The sequence below is a fragment of the Lytechinus variegatus genome, chromosome 4 (assembly GCF_018143015.1).
Source record: "Lytechinus variegatus isolate NC3 chromosome 4, Lvar_3.0, whole genome shotgun sequence".
Lineage (NCBI taxonomy): Eukaryota > Metazoa > Echinodermata > Echinoidea > Temnopleuroida > Toxopneustidae > Lytechinus > Lytechinus variegatus.
In genome coordinates, this window is record NC_054743.1 from 48,562,897 (window position 1) to 48,590,270 (window position 27,374).

The following is a 27,374-nucleotide window of genomic DNA, read 5'->3' on the forward strand; positions in this document are numbered from 1 at the left end:
CATGTATAACTTCACACATTTATATTTATATATATATATATATGTATATATATATATATATATATTTATATATATATATATATATATATATATAAATATATATATGTGTGTGTGTGTGTGGATGTATATATATATATATATATATACATATATATATATATGGACATATATATCGAGAGAAGTATATTCAAGGACGCAGTAGGATGGTCAATCTACAACATCCTGACAGCAATAATAATGAAAGGTTTTAAATACATCGTATGAAGTACTTTACATTAAAATAGGAGACAATCGAAAGTAACCACAATTAACCGTTAAATGTTCTCGTAATTTTACTTTCTATCGCCTATCGATTGGATCTTGATTTCACTAAAGCTTTTAAACTTATACTGCGGAGAGAAAAATGAGATGCATTGTTCTATAGTTTCCAGCAGGAAATCCCATTGATTTTCGTCATGGATATTTTACTGTTTTCGATGATGTCCTTCCCACTATTATCAGGTATTTTTCAATTCATGTTTCTATGTGATTTGTATAAGTTAAGTTCCATAAATACTTAGAATGAATTCGTCGTATTAATCAAACTATTGTATGAATATTTCCGGTAAAACTCAACGTACCATTATGATAACCCTAGTTCTAAATAGTCGCCAGTGTGCAAAAACAAGGGGGCGAAATAATGCTTTTTTCATACAAAATTTCAATTTTGTCACGAATTTCAATATGAAATTCGGTAAGTATTTACAAGGTACTTCCTTTCCTTTTTTCTTGGTCCTGGAACTATTTCCTTTTATTTGGGATGGGAGCAAAACGTTATGCATATAGTTTCTCTTAACTACATGTTTATTTCCAGTCGAAGGAATTTCGATGGAAAAACCTCATCTACTATCAGTTTATACCTAATTTTGCAAACTCAATGTTGAAATGATAAATTGCACATGTTCCGCAGTTGTATCAACCTGTAAAGACAGCAAGGAAACTTGAATAGGGGCAGATGTTTCATTGGCGTCATGGTATTTATATTCCATATACTTCATTTATTTTTGCGATTTCGTTTTACACGATTACATTGTTCCTAGTAATATGCATGTATACACGAATTTCAAATGTAGCAATAGAGCAAACCGGAGTTAGATTTTGAATCAGTCATGACTGTTGGGTTGTTTGAGATTAAGATGTATTCCACGAAAATATGGAACTTCATAAATCTATTATCAATTAGCTAATTTTCCGGGGGAGGGGGCACTTCCATTGAAGAGTTGATACCATGCGTGCCCCCCCCCCCAACACGTAAAAGGTCACTCTTATTTTTTTAAAGATGGGCCCTTTTCGAACGAAACGTAATAAGGGTGTCAAACTCACTGAAATAATGAAAAAAGGGTAGACCTATATAATTCGCAAGGAAAATTACGTGTTTACGGTCCAATTTGCGAGGGTATAAAAAGTTAAAAATAGTTCGGACGTTTTGCCCCAACACTACGTGTTTATAATTATAAGGTCTGATTTGAGCGAGGTGTGTGTGGGGGGGTACTAAACCCAATGAAAGTAAAGGTAAAGCAAACGTCCATGATCACGTACGTGACATAACAATTAAGATATGGTTGTCCTTTTTTTAAGGGGCCAATTCAGGGCATACTTGTCAAGGGTACCGTTTGTATCACACGCCAATACTTGTTAAGAGGTGCATTTTCAGAACATGGGAAATAATTGTATAGGGAGCTTTTCGAAACCCCGTGGTGACGCATGGTATCCACTAAAGTGTCAATAAAAGTGTACCCGGCTGTCTTCCGGTCTTAATTAGGAACTGGTAGCTTAGCCGACACATTGAGTGTTCAGGGAAATGTTCCTTTGGCTTCTTTCGTTGGTGTGTCTGCGAGGCTAACATGCTCCTTCTCGCCTACAAATCCTCCTTTGGACACCGGGAAATGGATTTCTCCTGCTGGCGTTAGAATCGGATCATGTTCAAGGAGCCAGTGCTCAACGATCTCGCCGAGATATCAGCTTTCTCTTTCTACGACTGGTTATACTGGAACGATGGATTTTACACTAAATCATACCAACCGGTCAGATTTTGGGCCTTATCAGTGCATTGTTTCGACTTCCGGGGACACTAAATTAGCGTCGTTGGATCTGAAAATTAGAGGTAGGTCACCTATTCGTGCTATTTCTAGCTGGCACAAAAACTATTTTGAAACGCGTAGATACTGAAAAGAAATGTATGTGTAGGTCCAATATCTGAACTAGACTATGGTGCATGTCGTTTCTCAAGAGTCTGTATTATAAGCCATGAATGTACCATTGATTTCTCGAATTTTACGACATTTGTCATCTTGATTTTTTTCTCCATGCTAAATCGATTTTTTTCTCATTGCCCTTTGATCGTATCTCCAGAATGCCCGATGCGATTACCGATGATTGCTTGTTCACCTAGTGTACCATTTAACTCTGGCAGTCCATTGACCGTGCAGTGTTCGGACAGATTCCACGACAATCGTAGCTATCACCATCAGACTCGATATGTGATAATTCATGAACCAGGACCTTCTACTCTACACTATTCAAGGGGAGTCACCAATTCGTCTTTGCTGACTGAAACTGTGAACATCACAAGAAGAAGCATTCCAGACGCCATGGAAGACCAACGTCTGCAAATTATGAGCCGGTGCTGCAGGATTGAGGCCACATTACCCTGCCTAATTGCAACTGATGGAGACCTGTGCTCCAATGTTTGCACTACCACAGTCCTCTGTAAGTCAAAAAAGCTCTACTACACAGGATCTGAATCTTCTCGAACCCCCAAAATTGCACGAGAAATTAATTATAATAAAAAAAAACCTGACTCCCTTGCACGCATACAGCAACCAGACTTCTCTCTGACTTCTGAATCCTTGTCTGTTATACCTGTGGGGAGCTGGGTGAAATCTGCATTGTTTTGCTCCACTGAACTCTTTTATGTCCATTGCGCTATGCGTTGTCGGGTGTATACATGCAGTTCCTTATTAAAAAAAAAAAATGTCCTATAACTAGTTGATACAGTAATTGTTTCCAAATTGGGAGGAATAGCATTTAGGACATTTCCTGTAGTCCTACTTTAGTTGCTTCAACATGTTCAATAATAATATTAATGATTATAATAATGATAACAACATGAATTTACATAGCGCCATTTATCTAGAAATATTCTGTTCCATTCACCTCAAATGTGTTGAGTACAGTACAATGTGGATAAATTTCTTTCTGAAGGAAATCACGCCATGGCTGGTATTCGAACTCACGACCCTCTGTTTCAAAGTAAGAAGACCAATCCACTTGGCCACAATGCTCCACCTTGTAGATAATGACAAGAATGACCACCAAAATACAAATAATTCTTGATGATTTTACTGGTACGTTCGATATAAATATATATTTTTATTCATTTCAAAGTGATACACTCACCAATGTCCGATTGGTTTTCTACATCGTTATGTTAACACGTTCTGCAGATCCACCTTCCGATCTCGTCTTGGCCCAGTCTCCCCTGGAACCATGGCGGGAAGGATGGCGGAATGCCTCCTTGACGTGCAGATCTAATGGCTTTCCACCACCCCGTGTCTCCTGGAGGAAGGTTCAAGAGGACACCTCACCTGGGATTGTCCTGGCGAACGGGACAGGGTCGTCCAGGTTGTCTTTCAGGGAGCTGGATCGTGGACAGTCTGGAGTATATCGGTGTGAATCCCATGGCTACTTACAAAGAACAACAGCAAAATCATTTAATATGTCAGTACAACGTAAGTATGTTTACCTTTTTATGCATATAATCATCTTATCATAATGAAGAGAAGAATATGGAACCACAGGACTGGGTCTGTAATATGAAATTTAAAAGGGAAACATGTATTATTGCAGCAAAAAAAGAATAAAATGAAAACAAAACAATAAATAAAAACATCAAATAATAATGAAAATGGAATGTAAACATTTTTCAACGAAATGTGTAAAAAGACGGTGTAAAATAACACATTCATCTACTCTCCTTATGTCAAAAACATTACTTTAAAATGGGGACTGAAAGTAATTAAAACTATGATGAAATATGACATTGTGAGCCTTCAAACAATATTGTATTTGAGATTAAATTGGTCAAGGTTCAAGTCTGCTATTTTCTCAAGTGTTCACTTTCAGGTTCTTATCGACTTGTTTCATTTAGTTATTAATGTCTCTTGCATGGATTGATTTATGGCATATTTATATACCCATTTCAGTAACTCGCTTGTCAGGACCGGGCCCGATATAAGTCGTAAACAGGGAATCTATGAATGGCGCGGGCTGAAAAAGCCGCACCAGGCACGAGTTATTTTGGTACTGCTTTTATCATCACCAGGCAAACACCAAGCCCGAACCAGGTGCTGACATACAAACGCACAATACGGAGCACCTCCGGTCTGTACATGGCGTGTTCAGTTACCTTGACAGTAAGGAGCACTGGTCTCTTAATAGTAACTGAACACAAATTTGATTATCCACAGATCCTCCTGAAATTGATCGCCGGATATCCTCCGTTCACGTAAACGAAGGAATCGTCGCCACACTTCCGTGTATCGTACACGCAAATCCTTCGACACCGTCAATGATCACGTGGCATAATCAAAACCAATCACGCATCGTCTCCGAAGACCCTTTCTTGATCGCCCTGGTCAGTCTGGACGGTATATCAGGACGCTTGGAGAGCAAACTTTCTTTCATAGTCGACAGAAAATTGTTCGGCAATTATTCATGTACCGCCAAAAATACTTTAGGATCAGATTCCCTCATTATTCAGCTTTCGGGGTACTGTAAGTATGTTCAGACAATTATTCCTTTCATTTCCTCTTCTTCTTTTTCTTTTTCTTCCCCTTCTTCTTCTTCTTATTATTATTATGCATTCATTCTGTTCATTGCAGTCCTGTGACGTATACTCGCACTGTTTAGCAGGTATGATATGGACTATTTTCATGTTCGTATGTAAATATAAAATAAACAAATGAGCATTTTATAGTGGAGATTAAAACAATTGAACAAAATTTAGAATTTATATAACACTTCCTAATTGGGCTAGAGCGGTATCACTTGATGACATCTTGGAAAAGCCAATTGCAACCCCTGTTGTCCAACCCCTAATCACGTATCCTGGGACATCCATTGGTAGTCAAGGGACAGGAAGGGTCAAAGTAGTCGAGTGTCTGCAGAAGGCTGCTATATTGCCGAGAGGCGCATTTGACGGGGGAATCATACACTGCATGACCAGCTATCTACGTGTACCCGTGGTCGAACACCTCTTAAAATGCACCCTTATTCTGGCAATCTACAAAACTAAATATCAAATCCTAAATGGCATAGAACAGAAGGAAACTACCCACTTAAAGTGGTACGAAGTAGAAATTCCACCAATTAAAAAAAAAATAGTGGTGTAGACTGTGGTACTGTTACCCTACCAATGACACCAGCCTTTCCCCCATGGATGTCGGCGTGTGCATGAGACGAGGCACCTGTCATAGTCTTTAAATAGAGCTTTGGTTAGCTTTTTCGTAAACCTTGATTTTTAAGAGTATATGCGTAAAAAACAATGTACATTTATAATTACACGTTTTATTGACTAAATAGGGACTAACAAAGCTAACCATATATATGAAGTCGAACATTATTCACAACATCTGAATGGTGGATATAATAAACTAAACACAACGTTTATTTTAATAAGAAAATGGACCAATCATATACGCTAATCCATTACAGCCTATCCAGACTCCCCGTATGATCTTCAAGTTATCAGCTACTCAGATACATCCCTCACCCTCTCTTGGACGGCTGGGCAAGACGGTGGCTTGCCAGTCACCTTTACGGTTACTTACTGTTCCAACATCTCTCAAGTTGAAAGGGTGTCCAAGATGAAGCAAGCTATACCGACGACACAAGTTGTGGTGACAGAACTCAGAAGCTATACATCATACAGCATATCGTTGATCGCTGTAAATGGCGTGGGCAACAGCAAGGCTGGCGCTGAAATCATTGCGTCTACTGCTCGTAAGTTGAGGAAATGCGTGATATATGCATTTTAACTGTAGTGCAACTTTATGATTGATTTTTTATGGTGGGGCCACGTTTAGGTATTGTGAAGAAAGCTCCGATATTTGACTTTCGTTGAAGTATTGAAAAAGAAATATTCAAACGCAGTGATATAAAATAATTTTTATTAAATTGATAAGGGCAACTAACCATGGTGATAGAGTGTAGGTTGTTAGATTGTTAAGGAAGACTTGCACACCTTTTGTTTACGTTTTCATCTCATCTCTATCTGATTGATGCGGGTGTTGCAAAAAAAACAACTTATGTTCAATTGCAGATTAACTGGAAGTCCTAAAATCGGTCATAACCCCTCCGACTAAATGCAGTTTTTTAATTGATTAGCATTCGATTGAAGATCCAACTTTTTTCCCCTATGTCCACCATTGGAGGACTTACCCTTGATTGGCAATTAAACGTAAGCTTCTTGTAATGGACCATGGTGTCATTCCATTTAGAAGGTATGGTCTTTTAATGATTTCCCTTATCAAGAGGACGACATCTGCTGATTAAACCTACCTCTAATCGGTAGAGGTATGGGAATGATGGAAAGGTGTCGTAAATAATCAACATTCGTGAAGATGTGCTGGTATTATACATGGTATGAAGTTAATGAGTCATATTTACCTTTCCTTCTTCCTTTTCATTCGTTTGCTTTGTTTTGCCAGCGGGAACCCTTGCATTCTACGGTAAGCAAAATATTATAAAAATAGGTTATTTGAGAATACTAACGGTGGTGGTTGTGGAGATGGTAGTCAGGATGATGATGATGGACACAAGAATAATGATATTAAGGATGATGTTTACGATGATGATGGTGATGATGATGATGATTATACTGATAATGGTAATATGGTCAACGGTAAGCAATAATAGTATAACCTCAGCTTTATGTTTTTGATTTGATTTGATTTGATTTGAATTTATTCAGACAGATAAAATGAATTATTTACATGTCTTGGATTGCCAAACAAGGTCTAGAAAAACCCATACAAGTCGGCATCCCAGAATATAAAACAATACATAATCAATAACATTAGATAAGAAATACAAATAGGCAGAATATCATATGAAAATAAAACTACAGCAGGGAAATAAATAATTCTTCAAAGTACTAAATTTGCATAATGATAATTCAGGTGTCTAATTGGAGATATTTTAACAAAGCTGATTCAAATGTATGAAGTGATTGATTGCTAACTACTATTTGTGGGAGATGATTCCATTCATTAATTGTTCGAGGATAGAAGGACTTCATGTAATAATCTTTACTAGCAAATGGAACATTCATCTTATAAGTGTGATCATTTCTTCCTATTCTATTTGCTCGTGTGCACCTATTCACTTCTCCTACATTAATCAAGTTGTGAACGATTTTATAATAAAAAACAAGCCGATGGTATTTACGTCTTTTCTCTTATAAGTTCATTTTAAACCGTTTTAATAATTCGTTATACTTTGAAATCCAATCTTTGGACATCATCCTGACGTAACGTTTTTGGATGCGTTCAATCATATCTTTATATTTTATTCTGTAGGGATCCCATGCTATACATGAATATTCTAGACGTGAACGAATTAATGTTTCAAAAAGACTTTTTAAAATAGATACTGGGCAATTAACAAAATTCCTTCTAATAATTCCCATTATTTTGTTGCATCTTATATGTAAATCCATACATTGATCGTTCCAGTTTAAAGAATCATTTATTATGATACCTAAATATTTTTCAGATTTAACGTCTAATAGTTCCTGTCCATTAATAGAGTACATATATGTTATATCATGTTGCTTTCGTGACATTTTCATAATTTCACACTTAGTTAAATTAAAATCGAGCTTCCAAGTTTCAGACCATTTACTTAAAACTTCTAAATCGTGTTGCAATATTTTACAATCATTAACAGTGAAAATAGGACGGTATACTATACAATCGTCTGCGTATAATCGAATAGTGGATGAAATAATGTTAGGTATATCATTTATAAAGCATAAGAATAACACCGGACCCAAAATTGTCCCTTGGGGAACACCGGATTTAACTTTAATCCTCGACGAACATTCACCGTTTATAACAACTCTTTGGTAACGAGTTTGTAAAAAATTCATAATCCATTGTAAATTTTTAGAAGTAACACCATACATTTCTAGTTTTGTTCGTAAAAGATCATGGGGGACACTGTCAAACGCCTTGGCGAAATCGAGAAAGGCAATGTGGACGCTAGAACCAGACTCCATATTATAACTCCAATCATTGATTGCTTCTATAAGTTGTGTTTCGCAACTTCTTCTTCGGCGAAAACCGTGTTGATTATCACATAATATGTTATATTTGTTAAAGTGTTCAACAAGGTGTTCAATAAGGTGTATGTTACCCACATAATAATACTGTTATCATTATAACCGGACCATGCGGACGGTGTGTGCAAACATTTACAAATGTGGACTAGAAATTATTGGAATACAAATGACTAGGAAAATACTTATGAAGGTGAATTAATTATGTTGCCATGACCAAGTGGATTGAATGTTGTTATATACATGTACGTAGGAAATGCATGCTCAGCTCAACTCCCTTTACTTATATGTTCCATGGCCGCATAATGATATTGTACATTATGATCGATAATAAACAGGCACGTGCCAAACTCAAATAATAGAAGACGAAACTTGGTTTTAGTTTAGATTCTTTTAACGCTTCATGTGAAGGTTTGTCGTACTTTATTTGTCTCTTCTGTAGATTTTGATTTCCATGATCTGATTTTAAATTGGTTTTCCGATTTCTTTAGGTATCACAGCAAGGTACGAGATGGCGAGTGGAATTCTAAAACTATCTTTTTCTGAACTACGTCCACTTCCACCCGACCTGTGCATATACGCAGAGTTCCACGTTGGTGGATTTCGACATCGGAACGAAACATGTTTACGTCCGGGTCAGATAGGTCATATTCAAAATGGCGCACGAGAAAATCAGCTGTGGCTCGTCATCTGCGGAAAGGGTGTTTGCAGTACACGATCAACCGCGACGTATACAGATGGCGAAACTGATTTATGGAGTGCGTATAATTATGCAGTAATTTATTCATCAAACATGATTTTCTTTCTTACCAATGGTTACTAACTCTCGCGCCATGATAACACTTCCACTTTTTTCTGTCTTGAGCTTCCTTGTAAAGACCAGCGATACTTTTTTTCCTTCTTTATCATATGTTTCCATTTAATCTTTGTTCTTCCCTTTCATCTTATGCTATTCACTTAAAGATCCCGTGCTCTATTCATAGGCCGATTATACCAATCAGTCGGGTCGCGTGCTCTTGCGAAATCACGTGGGTTTTGGAATATTGGCGATTTTTTTTTTATTTCGATGCGAATTTTTTCTCTAACGCTGTCTTCAGTGGGACAATCACACTGGAAAAATAAACTAATTTCAAATTCGAGTTTCGTTTTAAGTCGGCAAGTGCCTTAAATAGAATGTACTGCACTACTGTTTTTACATAAAAAACAAGCAAATCGGCCATGTGGTTCAACTATCTTAGAATAGATCCGGACTTCTATTGTGCCTTATACGAGGACTCCTAAGCGGAACTTGCCATATCTGCCACTTCAATATTACATTTATCCTTCCCATATGCGGACATACCTGCATGCCTGACCCCATGGCGGGACCCGGCCGCGGTCGGACACGACGTGCATCGGTAGCATGGAGCAAGCTAACGTTAGTCGAGCCGAGGTAGATCGAACGTTACGGTGCTGGCTGCTTCAACCATGGATCAATTCGAGAGCGAGAGCATAAATGTAAGACATCAATAACAAATAATATTGAGGAAGATTTTTTTTAATACCCGTCACTCTCTGAAGCCATGCCATCTGTCTGTATGCTTCCAATCCGAGTTTAATCTAGACTAGATTTCAGTACGGCATGATAATTTGCATTTTCGTCGCGCGAATTTTTACCGTGCAACCGATTTTATTTCTCCGGAGGAAGAGTGAGGACGATAATGATACCTGTATTAAGACCGGAAACGAAAGGGATTCATATATCATATGCAACTTTAATATACTAGAATATTGGTCTGATAATTCTGTCTGATTTGCATTTTTGTCGCGCGCGAATCATACCCCGAACGATTTTTTTCCTCTGGAAGAAGAGAATACCGTAGACCTTAAAGTTCTTGCGTTTGTAACCAACAACTTCAGTTCAGTACTTCACGATCAAAATCGAGTGTGCGGAGAGAGAAGTACATGTTAATTGGAGTAAATGGAAGATAACGATGTGGGATGTACACAAAATTCAACAGAAATCAGGTCAAATATGAGGAATGTGATTACATGTATGTTAAAACAATAGTCAAAATTCGCTGGTTTGTTATGTTAAAACAGTAGTCCAAGTACATTTTATTTAAGAAACTCGAATTTCAATTTCATTTTATTTTCCCAGCGTGTTTGTCCCATTTAAGACACTGTAAGAAAAAATCGCATCGTTCGAAGTCCCCCAAATCGCCAAACATCCTAAACCCGAGTGATTTCGCACGCGACCCGACTGATTAGTATAAGCCATTCATAGCCTCTTTCCTCCCATACACACGACACATCCATTTCAAAACGCATCTCTATACCATTCTCACAATAATTTCTTTTAAAAACAACCTTTCCAGGAGCTCACTTGTGTTCATTCTATTAGATATTCTGGCATAATGTGTGAGTGTATACATCAGTGCTGTGACCATTGTGTATAAGAAAGTTGGTAAAACAAAGTAGTGACATTATTTTACAAAACATTATATTAGCACTTCAATTCATTGGCAATATTAATCTGTCGTTGTGTCATTTACATTTCGAAAAACTGTAAATATCCATATTTATCTTCGCATTTTCATTAAGGTCTCATTTTCAATGATATAAATGATAGGCGGGTAGAATTCAAGTTACTGTTATTGGTTCGTAAATTTTATGAACCAAAAAAAAACTGTCCGTCTTGAAAATTAAATCACCTATTGCAGTATATACATGTATTCGAATAATTGAACAGAAAGAACATAACTCAAACGTTGGAAACAATAGTTTCACGAGATTACGTTTAGTAAGGATATTGTTTCCCGATGATTTTTTTTTCTTAAAAAATGAAAACAAGTCCGCACATAGTAACAAAGAATGCATATAACATTTCCTTCAATTTGAATGTATGAGAAAAGAGCAATACGGATTAAATGTCTTTACATGGACATTGTTGCCATGGCCGGGATCGAACCCCGGACTTTTACTTGTCTAGCACTATGCCACGGCACCTCTATATCTTCATCATTTGTTATATTTGAATCGATTCAGCACCGACGCAGAACTATTTCATTGTTAAGCACACCCACATATATACATGTAAACCCTCCCTCTCACACTCTTACGCACACACCCTTGACTATAAACCATTTCGTAGTTCCTTTCTGCGCATGATCAAAAGATTCTACGCATGATCAGAAGAAGGTCATTTGCACTAAAGTGACATGGTGCTTTAAAATCTAATGAGATAAGCACCAACTTTGATGTCTTGATTATTCATATATTGAATTGTCGTTTTCATTTACATCACAAAAAAACAACAATGCTTCCACGAACGACTAGTATTTCACAGTTTGTCAAGTACATTGTGCAACGTGCTAAGATATGCATTCAAAGTAGGAATGTAACAAATACCTTCATTAAGCGTTCATTGGTATGCTATTCAATTCCTTCATCCTGCTATGTAAGGCAAGCTTACGTAACATCTTGCTTTGAAATCTGCCTATCATGATGAAAGAAATGAAAGGTCATTTGAACAAAATTGCCCATGAAGTAATTACGAACTGGTCTATTAGTGTAATTGCTGTCAAACGAGAACGAACGAACAAGCACACTCTATGAACCGCAGCATACAATTGGGGACACATAACCTCGTATTTACCATGCAAACTGCGGACGTTTGTATATGAGTATGACAATTCAGTGTAAGGCGTTGGGGGTGCTAGATAACACATTTTTTACTATGTTCCAAGGTATTGGCGTCAGCTATGTACCTTTCATTTGCAGTGATTTTAAGGCTAAAAAGAGGAAGCGTCCCTGTTTCGGAAATGTCCCCAATGTGATGGCGTTTCAAATTTTCGTCTCAAGTTATAAATTAGCATTGCAAAAACACCATCCCCATCTCTCTCACGCCAACAAACCCTCCACCTCTACACACACCCACACACATATACATCGGATCCCTTATTAAAGAAACGGCTGGTTTTCTTGCCCCCTGCCCCAGGACTCATGGTCATTGTGTTACCTGTGTTCAGCTGCTTTGTAGTGTGTATATTGCTGGTCCTTCTGGTCGCCTGCATTCGAAGGCTTATTGGAAGACGACGAATGGGTAAGACATTTTCTTAGAGTTTTTGGTTTTATTTTAGGGAACAACTGCATTGGCCTTTTATCCTAACTGATATAAAAATAAGTGAAATTTTGATCTAAGAATTTCAGGGGTTGGAAGGTCCGGGGAATTCGTCATTCATTCATTCATATGCATTTACACGTTCATATATTTACAAAACATATTGGAATATACAAGAAATATAAATGATTTATGAAACAAGGAGACAGCTTAAAAGGCAGAGAAGCCTTATTTGTGCTGCCACCAAGAGAACAAAATAGAAATCATACCAAAAAAACTTACAATATACAACGCCTAAAAGTCATAAATGCGTAATATTTGAAAACATTTGAACAAAAATTCAGTCGACTTTATCTCACTTTCAAAGGCTAATGACTCCTGATAAACGTACTGATTATGATATTTAAGATGATAATTATAATTAATAGAGAAATCGTTATAATTTAGGAAAATATTAGTATAATATTTTTGAGAGAATCTTTATTTTTGCATTAGTGATAATCACGAAGTACAATAACAGTTTTAACCAGTTATGTGTGCTACAGGAACGATGATGATAACAGGTATTAAGAAGTTTATGGAAGTAAGAGTAATACTGTATAGACTGAGTAGTAGCAGTTGGTAGTAGTAGTAGTAGTAGTAGTAAAAGTAGTAGTAGTAGTAGTAGTAGTAGTAGTAGTAGTAGTATACAAATGATGCATGGGTTGGAGTGGGTCAGTAGGAACTGTGTGCACAAGGTAACTTTGGCATGGTTTAACCCACGAGGCGCAGCCGAGTGGGTTTAGACCATAATGCCAAAGTTACCGCGTGCACACAGTTCCACTGACCCACGAAAGAAACCCATGCATCATCTGTTTTATAGAATGGAAAAAATTTATTGAATAAAATACAAAAATTAATGATTTACCGGATGCATGATAATTTCATGCGTCCGGTAAATTGAATTTACCGGACGCATGAAAAAATTTACCGGACGCATGATTTTTTTTACCGGACGCATGATTTATTTACCGGATGCATGAAAATTCCAAAATGTAGTGCAGACACTTTGATAACCCTGGACAACATAAATATGGGCTTAACTGCATAATATGTCGGCACAAAGGCAATATTATACCCAAAATGCCAAATACAGCTTTGGCCTTTGCATTGACAAGATCTTGAGGCAGCCTCCGACCTCCAATAGCTGTGTGTGTATGCCCGGGCCGCGCCGGGGGCCAGCGCTTGCAGCTGCCTGGGCCTGCAGTGCAGTGGAGAATTTGGCTGTTCACAGCTCAGGGCAGTAGATCTAACATTAGATCGTATGTCTGGACTTCTCAACTAACAAGTATGCGGGCAGTTTTAATCCGAATGACAATTACGGTACCAGATTTGTACTTACAGATCATTTTGCATCCTTTATTTGATTCATTCTGCCTTGATCGAAAATTCAAAATTTTGACGTAAACAAGCGTAACAGTACATGCGCGATGACATCACAATGACCTTTTCGGGCGATAGCTTGTTTACAGTGGATATCGTTTTGATTATCGGGATATCGTTCGTGCAGCCCAGTAAATATTCTTGCATAGCTCTCAACCAATCAGATTGCGGGGATTTTCTCATCCATTCTATAATAGTAGTAGTAGTAGTAGTAGTAGTAGTAGTAGTAGTAGTAGTAGTATCAAAAGTTGTGCAGTAGTACAGTACTAGTAGTAGTAGTAGTAGTAGTAGTAGTAGTAGTAGTAGTAGTAGTAGTAGAAGTAGTAGTAGTAGTAGTAGTAGTAGTAGTAGTAGCAGTAGTAGTAGTAGTAGTAGTAGTAGTACTAGTGGTGGTGGTAGTATAGTACTGGTAGTAGTGGTATAGAATTTGTATATTAATACTAGTAATATTAGTGTAGTGGAAGATGATGTTGTAATTTTCGTTGTCATAGGTAATTCACAGCTGCATGCTTTTACAATCGCAACAATGATATCAAATACACATTACCTTTATCTTGACAAGTGAACTGTTATTTTAACATGTGTAACAGCTTATCAACTGGACGCGATTCAGCCTGTGAAATCCCCCTCCGAATGTCCGGCCAGGATACTTCCGTCACCACCTACCAAGCGTTCTGGAGATGCCTCAGAGTCGCCCAATACTCCTGAAAGTACAGAGACAATAATTGGTGAAGTGAGTCTGGGGGTCGTTTCACAAAAAATATATAAGTGTGCCTTGCATTCAAGTCATGCTTAAAGGACAGGTCCATCCGAACAAAGAGTTGAGTTGAATAAAAGGAGAAAAATCCAACAAGCATAACACTGAAAATCCCATCAAAATCAGAAGTAAAACAAAAAATTTATGACATTTTTAATTTTCGCCGAATTTGACAAAACATATGCACTTCCTGGTCGGTATACAAATGAAGGGACCGATGCCATCACTCACCATTTCTATTGTATTTTGTGATATGAAATATAAGAATTTTCCCCTCATTGTCCTGTAAAACAAAGTTTTATTTCTCCCTGAACATTTGGAACTACAATTATTTAAAATTGTATGGTTCTGTCAGGTTGGTCCTTACTGTCATATCTGTAACTATTGAAATATTTTATAATTCAAACTGTAAAAAAACAAAATACATGGTTAGTGAGAGATGTCACTTTGTCATTTGCATGTGACTAAATTATACACATATTAACTGTTTTGTGAAAACTAAGCAAAATTGTAAAATGTTATAACTTTCTTAGTTTACATCAAATTTTGATGAAATTTTCAGCATTATGCTTGTCTGATTTTTCTTAACTGATTCAAATCAACGTTTTTTCCCAGGGGTGGATGAACTCATTATTGAACGTATATTTTGATTAGTGGACGCAGGAACTGACCAATGCAGTGATGCATTATAGGCCTATACGCAGCACGCACCTGAAATTTCAGTGCGACTCCAAGTCCAAATTCTATAGAGAGAGGTCATTTTATAATTTTGCCCCTAAACTTTGGAATACAATCATATTTTTCATTAAGGCGGCGGCATGCATCTACATGCTCTTCATTCAAAAGTCGCCCCTAATATTTTTCTTTTGAGACAGTCTTTGTAACAGCTTAAATACACTTCTCTTTCTTTGTCTATTTTCCGAGACGCCTCTGGGCAGTCAAATGCGCTATACAAGCACCGAAATATTATTATTAAATATCCCCCCCCCCCCAGGTTCCCAATCTCTAATCGTCCGTAGTCCAAGTATGCGGTACATTCTTAAGATTATGTTGGGTTGCTTTTCATGTTATTCACGGATCAGAACCAAAACACAGTTTATCCTGTATTAATTACGACAGACTAAGCAGGTCTTTGCGCTTGTCCACTTCTGTCTACCTTGTTATTCCAAAAGTTTCAAAAACTTTTTTTTTTGGGGGGGGGGTCATTTGTTTATATGCGCACCCCACTTTGTGGAATTGCCTTCCTGAAGATATAAGAAATGCACCTCTACACTGTAATAATATTGGGCAAAATTTTAACCAGCACGAGGGCAATTATGTGTCCAACCAATTTGGGGCAATATTTTCCCCAATGTTGGAAGCATATTATCCAGTAAGGTTAAAGAATAAGCAGCAATTGCTTTAGAATGAGCAAAATTTTCATCACACTGAATATTGAAACAACTAATTTAAATGTTATTCACGCTTTTAGATAAAACATGGTGCCAGAAAGGATTCACCTGGAAAATGTTTAAGTAAGCCTTTCCTGAATAATCAAGCGAGTCGTGTTTCTTATTTCTTATTACAGGGTTATGAGATGATGGAAATCAAATGTGCGGACAAAGTGCCACCGGTTTCATACTTGCTTCCTGGTAGAGCACCACCAAGTGTTAGCAACCATCCACAAAGACCACCTTCTGGAGACGACAGGGCGTTGTCTGCCAGCAACCAAGGGTACGTGCCTATGGACAACACATGTCTTGAAGGAATATACATGACTCATCTGCACCATGATCTCCGACCAGAGGTGGAGGATGAAATCACCTCCGGAAGTGGAGCACCTGACTTGAAAACCTTTCCCTGGACAAAGGAAGGTATAGCCGACGACAGTGACGGCGACGTCAATGACATCGACAGTTTAAATGATACCTATGCTGTGGGTGAACATGGTGAGAGTGAGGTTCTTCATCATGAATACTTGAAGGCTTCTGGGAGTCAAGCATCTATGTTTCTTGAAACCGCGCTTTGACATGCTAGGGGTTCATCATGATGACTCGCAACGTTGGCATAATGCTTGTCGACGGCTTCAGCACTCTAATCCACGGGCCGTGGAACCGGGGCGGGGGTGGGTGCATCGGAGTGCTTCAGCCTACCCTTTCTTTTTCAAAAACAGTGTACATCTGATTGTGACTTTGGTGGTATACCCAGCCCCCCCCCCCCCCCCCCAACGCACACGCACACACTTTTGCTTTCTTCAAAGCCGTTTTGCCGCCCCTGTAAGACATAATATTCTTCCCAATGGTTATAGGTCTGTTGGTGGTGATTAGGCGCTGAGATGATTTGAAAATTAACATGTCAGGTAATTGGAGCTAATGTTGGAGGGATTGAATCATCAATCCACTTTTTAACTCAAGGTGTCCCACAATGTTCTGTATCAGGTTCCGTCTTGTTTATTAAATATACCCTCCAACGAATAAATGAAATATAAGGACATAAAAAGGGTTATTTCCATGAGGATGATATACGGAATTATTAGAGTTGAATAGCCTTAAACTGAGCAGTGCTAAAAGACGGATTTTTTTTCATATTCTCACGTTTACGAGAAACATTAAATCCAGTCCTAAGAACCTTGCAGAAGTGCAATTCAAGCAAATGGATTTTCTTTTTAAATCTGGTGGCCCAAAAGAATGTTTCAAAAAATTATGACTAAATATTACTCGTATTTTTTTTTTCAATTACACTTTGTCAAAATGCGTTAATGAGGAGTATATATGAATTCTATCAATATATTTTATGACGATACAACTTGTATCTTTTATGTATAATAAATTAATACATAACAGCGATAATAACAAATATGAAATGTTTATAAAACTCGATTCTTGCTGCATCACTTACCTTACTTTTATTTCATTATAACTGTCCAGCACCTCTGTTTTATAAGGTTCAGAGAAAAAAAATAGCATTTGGAACAATTGGCATACTTTTCACTTGCAACTTCAGGGTCTTAATGCTGGGTGTGCAAGATGGAGGGGGACGAGCCGACGTCAAGTTGACGACTTCTTAAATATCATAAAAGGGTTTTTTTTATATCATAAAAGGGATAATAATCTCCCTTATACTTTTCTTCTACCCTTTTCCCCCCAATTCTCTTTTTCCGCATCCCATTTCTCACTTTGTAACTTGGACATGTTAGAATATCACAGCGGTCCCTCCTGCTCCCTGTAACATAACCCCGGTCGCAGAACTGATTCCTACTCTTACCTCACGACGACGATGACGACTACTACTATTACTACTACTACTAATATTACTACTTCTGCTACTACTACAAGTACTACTACTGCTATAACTATTACTACAACAACAACAACAACTACTATTACTGCTACTACTACTACTACTATTACTACTACTACTACCTCTACTACTACAACAACAACTACTACTACCACTACTATTACTACGCGTACTATTACTGCTACTACTACTACAACTATACTACTACTGCTACTCCTACTACTGCTACTCCTACTACTACTATTACTATTACTACTACTTCTACTACTACAACTACTACTACTACTACTACTACTGTTTCTACTAATCGAACGCAGCCGAGAATGTATCAACAATCCTACGCCAGGCTATACTGCTGCTGCTACTACTTCTACTGCTACAACTACTACTATTCCTACTACTACTACTACTACCTCTACTACTACAACAACAACTACTACTACCACTACTATTACTACTACCACTACTATTACTACGCGTACTATTACTGCTACTACTACTACAACTATACTACTACTGCTACTCCTACTACTGCTACTCCTACTACTACTATTACTATTACTACTACTTCTACTACTACAACAACTACTACTACTACTGTTTCTACTAATCGAACGCAGCCGAGAATGTATCAACAATCCGACGCCAGGCTATATAGTAAATCATGTAAAAAAAATCATATGTATCCGTACATATGCAATCAACCAAAAAGGTCTCCGTCCTCTTGTTTCAATAAGGGAGGTGCGACAAAAGCACATAAATAATAGTGACTGACAAATGTTAGTCTACGGTGGTGGAGATATGTGGAAGCTCTCCATAAACTTGTTTTGTGATCTCTCCATCTAATAGTTGTTTATATGTGCCATTCTAGCCTAACTTGTTTCTTGATTGTCCATGTTCCTGAACCATAAGAAATACATTCTACACATATCCTAAACAGGGAGAATATGTTGTTGTTTGATGACTCAGATACCTATACAGAAACTGATCGTTCGTTCAACATGATTATATACTTATAGATTTACTTAATTCAAATCAATTTACGTATTCACAGTAAGAATTATACAAAAAATCTCAAATTTTAGTCGCCATTTCAATTCTTTTTAAATCCAATTCTAATTTTTATCACTTTTTGAAATTGTATTTATTAACTTATATTGCATTCTTCTTATGATATATAATTGCATTGATTTAATTATATTTAATGATATTGAGTATATTGATTTAAACTTGACATGTATGTTAATTTATATTTAAATCACTTTCGAATATGTATATCATCTTTTTTTCAATATTGAATTTTGTTCATGCTATTATTAAAATTGAATCAATCTATCTTGTACTTATTTGTATTATTTTGAAGAATGAAAATAAATTGAATTGAATTGAATTGCAATGTTGTACATTCACCTTTTTTCTATTTCAAATCGCTTTATGCAAAGACTTTTAAGATATGAATTTATTTGTGATGTTTTTAGCTAATAACCATATAACTTCTTCCATGTAGCTGTATGATTAGCTTCAGTTGTTATCTTGTCTTAGTGTTGTCCATTGATAAACTTTATACAATTTTATTGTGAAAGCAAAAAATGTCAGTCTTGTGGCTGTATAACATGTATCGAATTTTATTGCTGAATAAAATAAAATTGAATTGAATTGAACAGAAAAGAAGTTCTGTGCGCTTGGAAAACACTCGACATGACTCAGTATCACAGAGGTTTGTTTTCCATCTCCTCAATGACTTCAAAAGCAGTGGCCAATCAAGTTCATTGTTGAATACGCATTTTGTTCAGAGAATTGGGCAGGGACCAATCCGATTTGGTCTTTCATATTGGAATTCCGTCACAAAGGTCTGTGTGACACTGCCTTGGACTTTGGACCCTTGAATGAAATTTTCTGTTTCATTGTGACCTATGTTTTGAGGATGTTGAACAATTGAATAGGTTTTTCCGTGTAGTAGACATTTTGTGACCAGCCACCCGAAAACATACAATAATGCTGTACAATCACATTTCCCCATACAGCGGCCGTAAGGAGAGTCGAAAGCAGCCGTTTATTATTCATTTTTATTCAAACCACTTAGATGTAGCTATTACAAAAGTAAATAAAACGGCTGTTTTCGACTCTCCGTACGGCCACCGTAGAGCAAAATATCACTGAGGTATAACCAATAATTTGGTGATCAAATGTAAATTCAAAAAAATAGTTTATCTCAAAGGGGGACACTTCTTTTTCATGCCTTAAAAGAAAGAAGTAGTTAGGTTCAATTAATAAGAGACGAGATACAGGAGTTTTGTTAAAACATTTTGTTTCTCGGACCGGAGCATCGTCCGAGATTGCATCTCATGATTGAGCGAGCCCCGAAACTCAAACATTGTTTTCTCCTTATTCTTTGAACCTCACACTGTTTATATAATTATATATTCAATCAAGTATACTTGTGTGGGTTACTGTTGATACATTTTGACAATTTATGTATCATTTCAAAGCTTAGAATGCGAAAATCTCAAAATCCATTTTGGGCGATGTATTGTTTGTTTGGGGTTGCAGGTCACATTTTTAGCAGTATGTTATTTTTTTTTCTTGTATTTCCCCAATCTGTTGTGTTCACAACTGATTTCACTCTGTATTCGTTAAGTGTATTGATTATGAATTCGTTTGAACTTAAAGGGATGGTCCAGGCTGAAAATATTTAAATCTAAATAAATAGAGTAAAATTCACAGAGCAAAATGCTGAAAATTTAATCGAAATCGGACATTAACAAATAACGAAGTTATTGAATTTCAAAGTTGATCAATATTTTGTGAAAACAGTTATATGCACATCGTCATGAATATTCATTAGGTGGGCTGATGATGTCACATCCCCAACTTTCCCTTTTCTTATATGTTATTACATGAAATCATTATGTTTCATTGTTCATACATGTGTAAATGATGTGTCTCCAATGATGAAATAAGGTGCGGCAATAAATAACTAATGCACTTACTCAGTTGTCAATCCAATTGTTTTTATAGCTCTTGGTAGAAAAATTGAATGAACCTAATTCCATATATTAAAGTACAAAAGAACCAGTGGGGGTATTACGTCATCAGTCCACCCAATGAATATTCATAAATGCATTCCTAGAACTGTTTAACCGGAATAATGCAAAATTAATCTTTAAAATTCAATAACTTTGTTATTTGTAATAAGATTTTGATGAAATTTTCTGCATTTTGCTTTGTGAATTTTACTCTTTTGATTGAGATGTAAATATTTCCAGCCTTGACCATCCCGTAAGGTCACTTCCCTAAATCACGAATGGTGTAAATATAAAGCAATCACCCTCACTCACACGAACAGTAGGTCTCGTACTTCCGAATCCTTAGAGGGAGGTTGTGGGAGAGTGTGAAAAGGATGAAATAAAAATATTAGATATTCAGAACCAACAACAATTTATGGTTGTTAATTTATTCACTGGTACTACCGAAAGTTACTATTGTAATCATTTTGTAATGTATTGTTTTCTGTTGGAAATAAATTTCATTTAAAAATTATCACCTCCAACCTACCAACGCTGCATCTTAAACGTCTCAGTGCATTCAAGACAAAATATCGTAAATTTTCTGTTCACATATTTATTCCCATTATACGACACCAAAGGAACCCAACCTCATAGGTCATATCCTTGCCCCCGCCTCCCCTTCCGACACATCCCTAGAAAATGGGTTCCAAAACATGATTTATGTGACTTGCGGCATTTACCATGTTTACCGAAAAGCTTCCTATATTCAGTTTCATTCCGCTTTTAAGTCAATAGTAACTTTATTCTAAACTAGTTTACCCCCTCAAACGGCGGATCGGCTGATTTACATGTATACAAGATATAAGCATCCTGTTCATTCGGCATGTTCGGACGCTCATTTGATCGGACGTTTATTCAATGTTGTGTAAACCAGGGGCGGATCCAGGATTTTCCATAGGGGGCGGGGACACATTTTCCGGAGGAAAATTTGACAAGCAAAAAAAAAAGATTTTTAGCCAAAAAAAGAGGATATTTTGTCCACGAAAAAAATTGACAAGCAGAAACAAAGAAAAAATGTCTCCACTTCCAAAGGGGGTGGGGCACACTTCTGTTTTAACGGCATTTTTATATAACAAGTTTTACCCCCCCCCCCCGCATGCGCCAGTGGTGCAAACAATAAATCTTCTGAAAGTGAATCCCTCGACAGATTTCGTTTTCCTTCACTGAAAGAAACCAGTAAGCATAAATAGTATCCTCAATGAGCAACTTTACTAGCTCAAGGAAAACATGATCGTCAAGACCTAAGCGATATTGCTAACAAATGTATCATTTCCATTTTCTTGCAAATTTTCCAAGGAATTATACCAAAAGTGTCTACCAGATCATTCACCAATCTGCCCCCCCCCCCCCCTTCTCTACGTCAGCACCGATTCGTCTTGTTTCTTTTTTTTTTGTATTGACATCTAAATAATGACTGAATGAACTCACTAACAACAGAACAACGTTCCGGCCGACCAAAATTTGTTTTATTAGCTATGTGTACAATATGGTTTAGGGACGGCCTAAGGAGGTCACTGGAGCGCCCAGATGGCCGATGGGCGATGCCACTCTCAAAGGGCGGTCACTACACTGAAAAGCAATATATTTTGAGTGAGCGAAGCAATTGAGCAAAAGCATTATTTAATCACTGTCGCTTGCCGTTTTACATGTTTTTGTATGTTGCTTTATCATTTTTTTTTATTTGTGAAGAAGTATTCGTTGTCGAAGTCTATTTACAAGATCATAATCAACAGTTCCTTGGCGGTGGATTAAAGGGGGGTGGGGGTTGGCAAATCACACCATGTGCCTGAGCACTAGCGTACCTACGGGGGGGGGCAGTCTACCCCCCCCCCTGACGAGCCACAACCCATACAAAGTACATATCTCTGCCACCCCCCCCCCCCCCCCTGACGAGCTGGAAAACCTTTACGAGCTTGAAGACTTGAAGACCCTTTTTTTTTTTTGCTTGTCAATTTTTTTTCTGGTACGAAAACCTTTTTTTTTTTTGCTTGCTTGTCATTTTTTTTTGCGGCCGATTTTGCCCCCCCCCCCTGTAGAAAATCCTACATGTAGGTACACCACTGTGCCTGAGTGCGATGCGGGCAAGTTAACTCAGTCATGTATGTTGGATCATTACACGTATACTAACCAGTCATTCCCTCCATATTTTTGTTTGTTTGGTGATTTTTGTGTGTGTTAGTGTGTTTGTTTTGTTTTTGTTTTCAAGTGATTTCAAATTAAGATAAATATTAATCACATTGAAGCCGAATCCGGGAAAACATATAGGACCAAACATGCAAAATGCGACGAATGACCATGCACCTTCTATCTGGTTGGATGTCTTTTACGATTTCGACCGCAGTCTTTGTTTTGCCAATTTTAAACCAATTTGATAAAAGAGTGTATTTTGAACTGATGACATCATCGTTTATACCAATTCATTCAATTTGTAACAATATTGTTTGAGGTAATTTGCAAGTCACGCTCTCAAAACAGTCACACTTCGGCTTTGTGTACGCTCCGCTCTGCAAATATACATTAAATCTTTATTTCAGACAACTACCGGCATAACTGTTTATTCCTCATATCGAGTGATTGTAACGAACTGCAATTCAAGAATTCATACTGACATGCGTGTAATTAGCCTTCTATTCAACATAAGAGAATGATCTACAAGCACAGACTCAAACTTCATGCTTTAATAAATCATTGTCTAGGGTTGAGTGATTCAACCCTAGACAATACTTTGCAGACTCCAAGCCCACTGCCTGCGTAAAATAATTTAATTGGTAATCCCACAGTAGATGAAAGAACCTATATCCTCTTATATACATTCACATAGGCGGATCCAGGGGGGCCCGATGGGCCCGCCTCCCCCCCCCCCCTATTGGCGGAGCAAAAAAGAAAAAAGGAAAAAAGAAAGGAAAAAAAGAAAAGGAAGGGAAAAGAGAGGAGAAAAGAAGAAAGGCAAACGTAAGAGGAGGAACATGATTAAATAAAATAACATGAGGGGAAGACTTTGAAAATAATTTTTTTTTAATCTATTTGTTAGGATACAAAATTTTCGCTCGCGCTTCGCGCCTTATTGTCTTTTAGGGTATTTGCATATCTTGCTCAATATGGAGCTTGAAATATCAAACTTTGAAGTCAATATACAAAACATATTTCAGCTGGGAAATTGAACTTTCATTATTTTGTTTGATTTACAAATTGATTTTTAAAAAATGTAAAAATTTCTGTGTTATGGTCTGAACACTATCATTTTCTGCTTGCGCTGCGCGCTCGCAAAATTTGATTTTTCAGGTACCTATTATTTTCCTGTATTCCATAAAGTTCTCAAAAAGTTCCCTATTCAGGTCAGATTGTTAAAACGTATCAGCTAGCGCCGCACGCTAGCATTTTGATTAGTCGGTTATGTATATCCCAATATTAATTCTAAATCAAACTACTTTGATGACAGTTTATCAAAAAATTCGGCTCGCGATTTCTGCTCGCATTGATAGATATAATGCCTCTTATGCATAATTACAAAGTGCTTTAAATGTCCAGTTTTCAGGCCATAATATTAACAGATTTCGCGCTCTCATGCTTAGGAAGAGAAATAGGAAGATGGTCATCATTTTCATATGATGACATAATGCCCTCATAGAATGTCCCGGTCCTATGTAAAAACTCAAAGTAATAATAATAAAATACATCAGCTCTTTTTTAACTGTGATCCATCACAATTCACAATTTTCCCACATAGTGTTTGCATTACAGAGCTAAAATTCACCCTTTGTTAGATCGGAATATCATATATTTTTAGCTCGCGCTTTGCTCTCGCTTTATTGATTTTCATGATAAGAAAGTTACTTAGAATACCCAAATTCTAGGTCGAAATCTAAAACACACGTTAATTCAGATACGCAGATTGTTCTATATTTAAATCATTATCCAGTTTCAGATCACAATATCAAAAAGTGTCTGCTCGTGGATAAATAACTTATCCTTTTCATGATAAAACATGAATAGTGTGTCCAGAATTTTTCCGCTCGCGCTTCGCGCTCGCATCAATAAAATACTTAGAGTCCTTCCAAGATTACAAAAAGTGCTTAGCATTCCATTATTCAGGTAAAAAAGGTCAAAATTTTTCATTATTCAGGTAAAAAAGTTGAATGTTGAAATATGTAAAGTCTTCATGGCTAAATGCAAGCAGTCCATAACAGGTATAATTTTGAGCAGTTCAAAACGTATACACAAAATTTCTGCTCGCGCTCTGCGCTCGCATTATTAATGTAAGGAAGATCCCCACTTACTAATCCTTTTCATGATTTACAATAGGCCTACTAATTGAATAGAGTGTCTTGGTTAGCAGGTCTAAATCTCGAAACTTTTTGCTCACGCTTCGTGCCTTTATGTTTAATTATATACCTATTCAGTTAAGTTACAAAACGTGCTAAGAATTTCCATTCCTTTGGTAAAAATGTCAAAAAATTTCGGCTCGCGCTTCGCGCTCGCATTATTTGATTTTTTAAAATGTGTAACGTCTTCATGGCTAACTGCAAGCAAGTATCTAACAGTACTTTTTCCATCACTTCATTTCTGCTCACTCTTTACGTTCGTAGTAATTATTAACTTGCATACACATCTTTTTTTTCAGGAAAACAAACATTTCCCAGAATGTTCAAAATTTTAGGAAAAAGTACATAAGATTTCCAAAAAAATTTAGCTCACGCTTTGCGCTCGCATTATACAAATAAGGGTTATGGTATTATACATTTATGTTTCATAAGAATAAATCTAAAAAGTGACCATTTAGGACTACCCCTTCAAAGAAACAAAAAAATCCCGGCAAAAATTGAATAGAGTGTCTTGGTTAGCAGGTCTAAATCTCGAAACCTTTTGCTCACGCTTCGTGCTCGCATGTTTAATTATATACCTATTCAGTTAAGTTACAAAACGTGCTAAGAATGTCCATTCCTTTGGTAAAAATGTCAAAAAATTTCGGCTCGCGCTTCGCGCTCGCATTATTTGATTTTTTAAAATGTGTAACGTCTTCATGGCTAACTGCAAGCAAGTATCTAACAGTACTTTTTCCATCACTTCATTTCTGCTCACTCTTTACGTTCGTAGTAATTATTAACTTGCATACACATCTTTTTTTTCAGGAAAACAAATATTTCCCAGAATGTTAAAAATTTTAGGAAAAAGTACATAAGATTTCCAAAAAAATTTAGCTCACGCTTTGCGCTCGCATTATACAAATAAGGGTTATGGTATTATACATTTATGTTTCATAAGAATAAATCTAAAAAGTGACCATTTAGGACTACCCCTTCAAAGAAACAAAAAAATCCCGGCAAAAATCATATTCGAGCGGCCGATCGGGGAAAATATGGCTGAAAAAAATTCCGGGCCCCCCCTATTGGCGAAGGCTGGATCCGCCCCTGCATTCAGATATTGTGGCCGCCATCAATTCAAGCCTAACCGCTCACGATGGCGGTCTCCTGCGTTCATTTATTACATTATATATATATGTTTACATTTATGAAAGATTAATTTATACTCACATCCTTATTTGTATTTATTATGTAATATGACCACATTGTTTATATTGTTAAATTTTTTTGTATATTGTAATTATAAATAATTTTGTATTGTGTTTTTGAACGCAGAAATAAATGCAAACAAACAAACAAACAAATATTATCATTATGCCTTTTGCGAAAACCACGTTGTTAGTTTTTGTTTTTTACAGCAAAATTGGATCCCATTTAAGGTATTTTCATTAAACATTGTATTTACACTAAAAAATATCTTCATCAGTCTGATAAACTGTTAAACAATAATAATGATAATACTGCTGCTATTTCTAGCAATAATAATAAAGATGTAGGATTTGTATATCGCATGAATTCGCCATAACAGGTGCTCAATGGGCTCCTATAATATGTCCCCGGTTAAAAGTGAACAAAAAATATGAAAATCCATATTTTATTGTTCGAAATAGACATGAAATGAAATGCTCCGAAAATTTGCTTTCACCAATTGATCATGGGCCCGGCAGCCGCTTTGCGAGCCAGATCGACGAGGCTCTATATCCCTTACAACGCCGAACGCCGAACAGGGTAGCAGCAACTCCCATCTTCTAACGTCTTTTTTGGTCTGACGCGGCAGGGGTTTGAACCCCCGACCTCCCGGTTGTGAGACGGACGCTCAACCAACTGAACCAACACACCGGTCCCAGGCTAGTAGGCCCTATTCCGATTCTGGTGCTCATAGCTTTTCCTGCCGCTACCTGATAGGCCTACGGTTGTTAGAGGTTTATAAGAATAAATAAAATTAAAGCAATAATCATGTAAAAAGTGAACAATTCTTTTTGAATATTTAACATTGTTCTTTGAA

General features: G+C 36.9%; 1 protein-coding gene across 1 annotated transcript; it reads left to right on the forward strand.

Annotated features, from left to right (window-relative positions):
- Positions 1-409: 409 nt before the first annotated feature.
- LOC121414222 (neural cell adhesion molecule 2-like) lies at positions 410-17,952 on the forward strand. Its single transcript, XM_041607324.1, has 11 exons — positions 410-501; positions 1,802-2,143; positions 2,392-2,748; positions 3,486-3,770; positions 4,509-4,814; positions 5,755-6,042; positions 6,750-6,770; positions 8,872-9,138; positions 12,360-12,464; positions 14,495-14,637; positions 16,229-17,952. The coding sequence occupies exons 1-11, from the start codon at positions 456-458 to the stop codon at positions 16,667-16,669; spliced, it is 2,601 nt and encodes an 866-aa protein (XP_041463258.1). The 5' UTR covers positions 410-455; the 3' UTR covers positions 16,670-17,952.
- Positions 17,953-27,374: the final 9,422 nt, after the last annotated feature.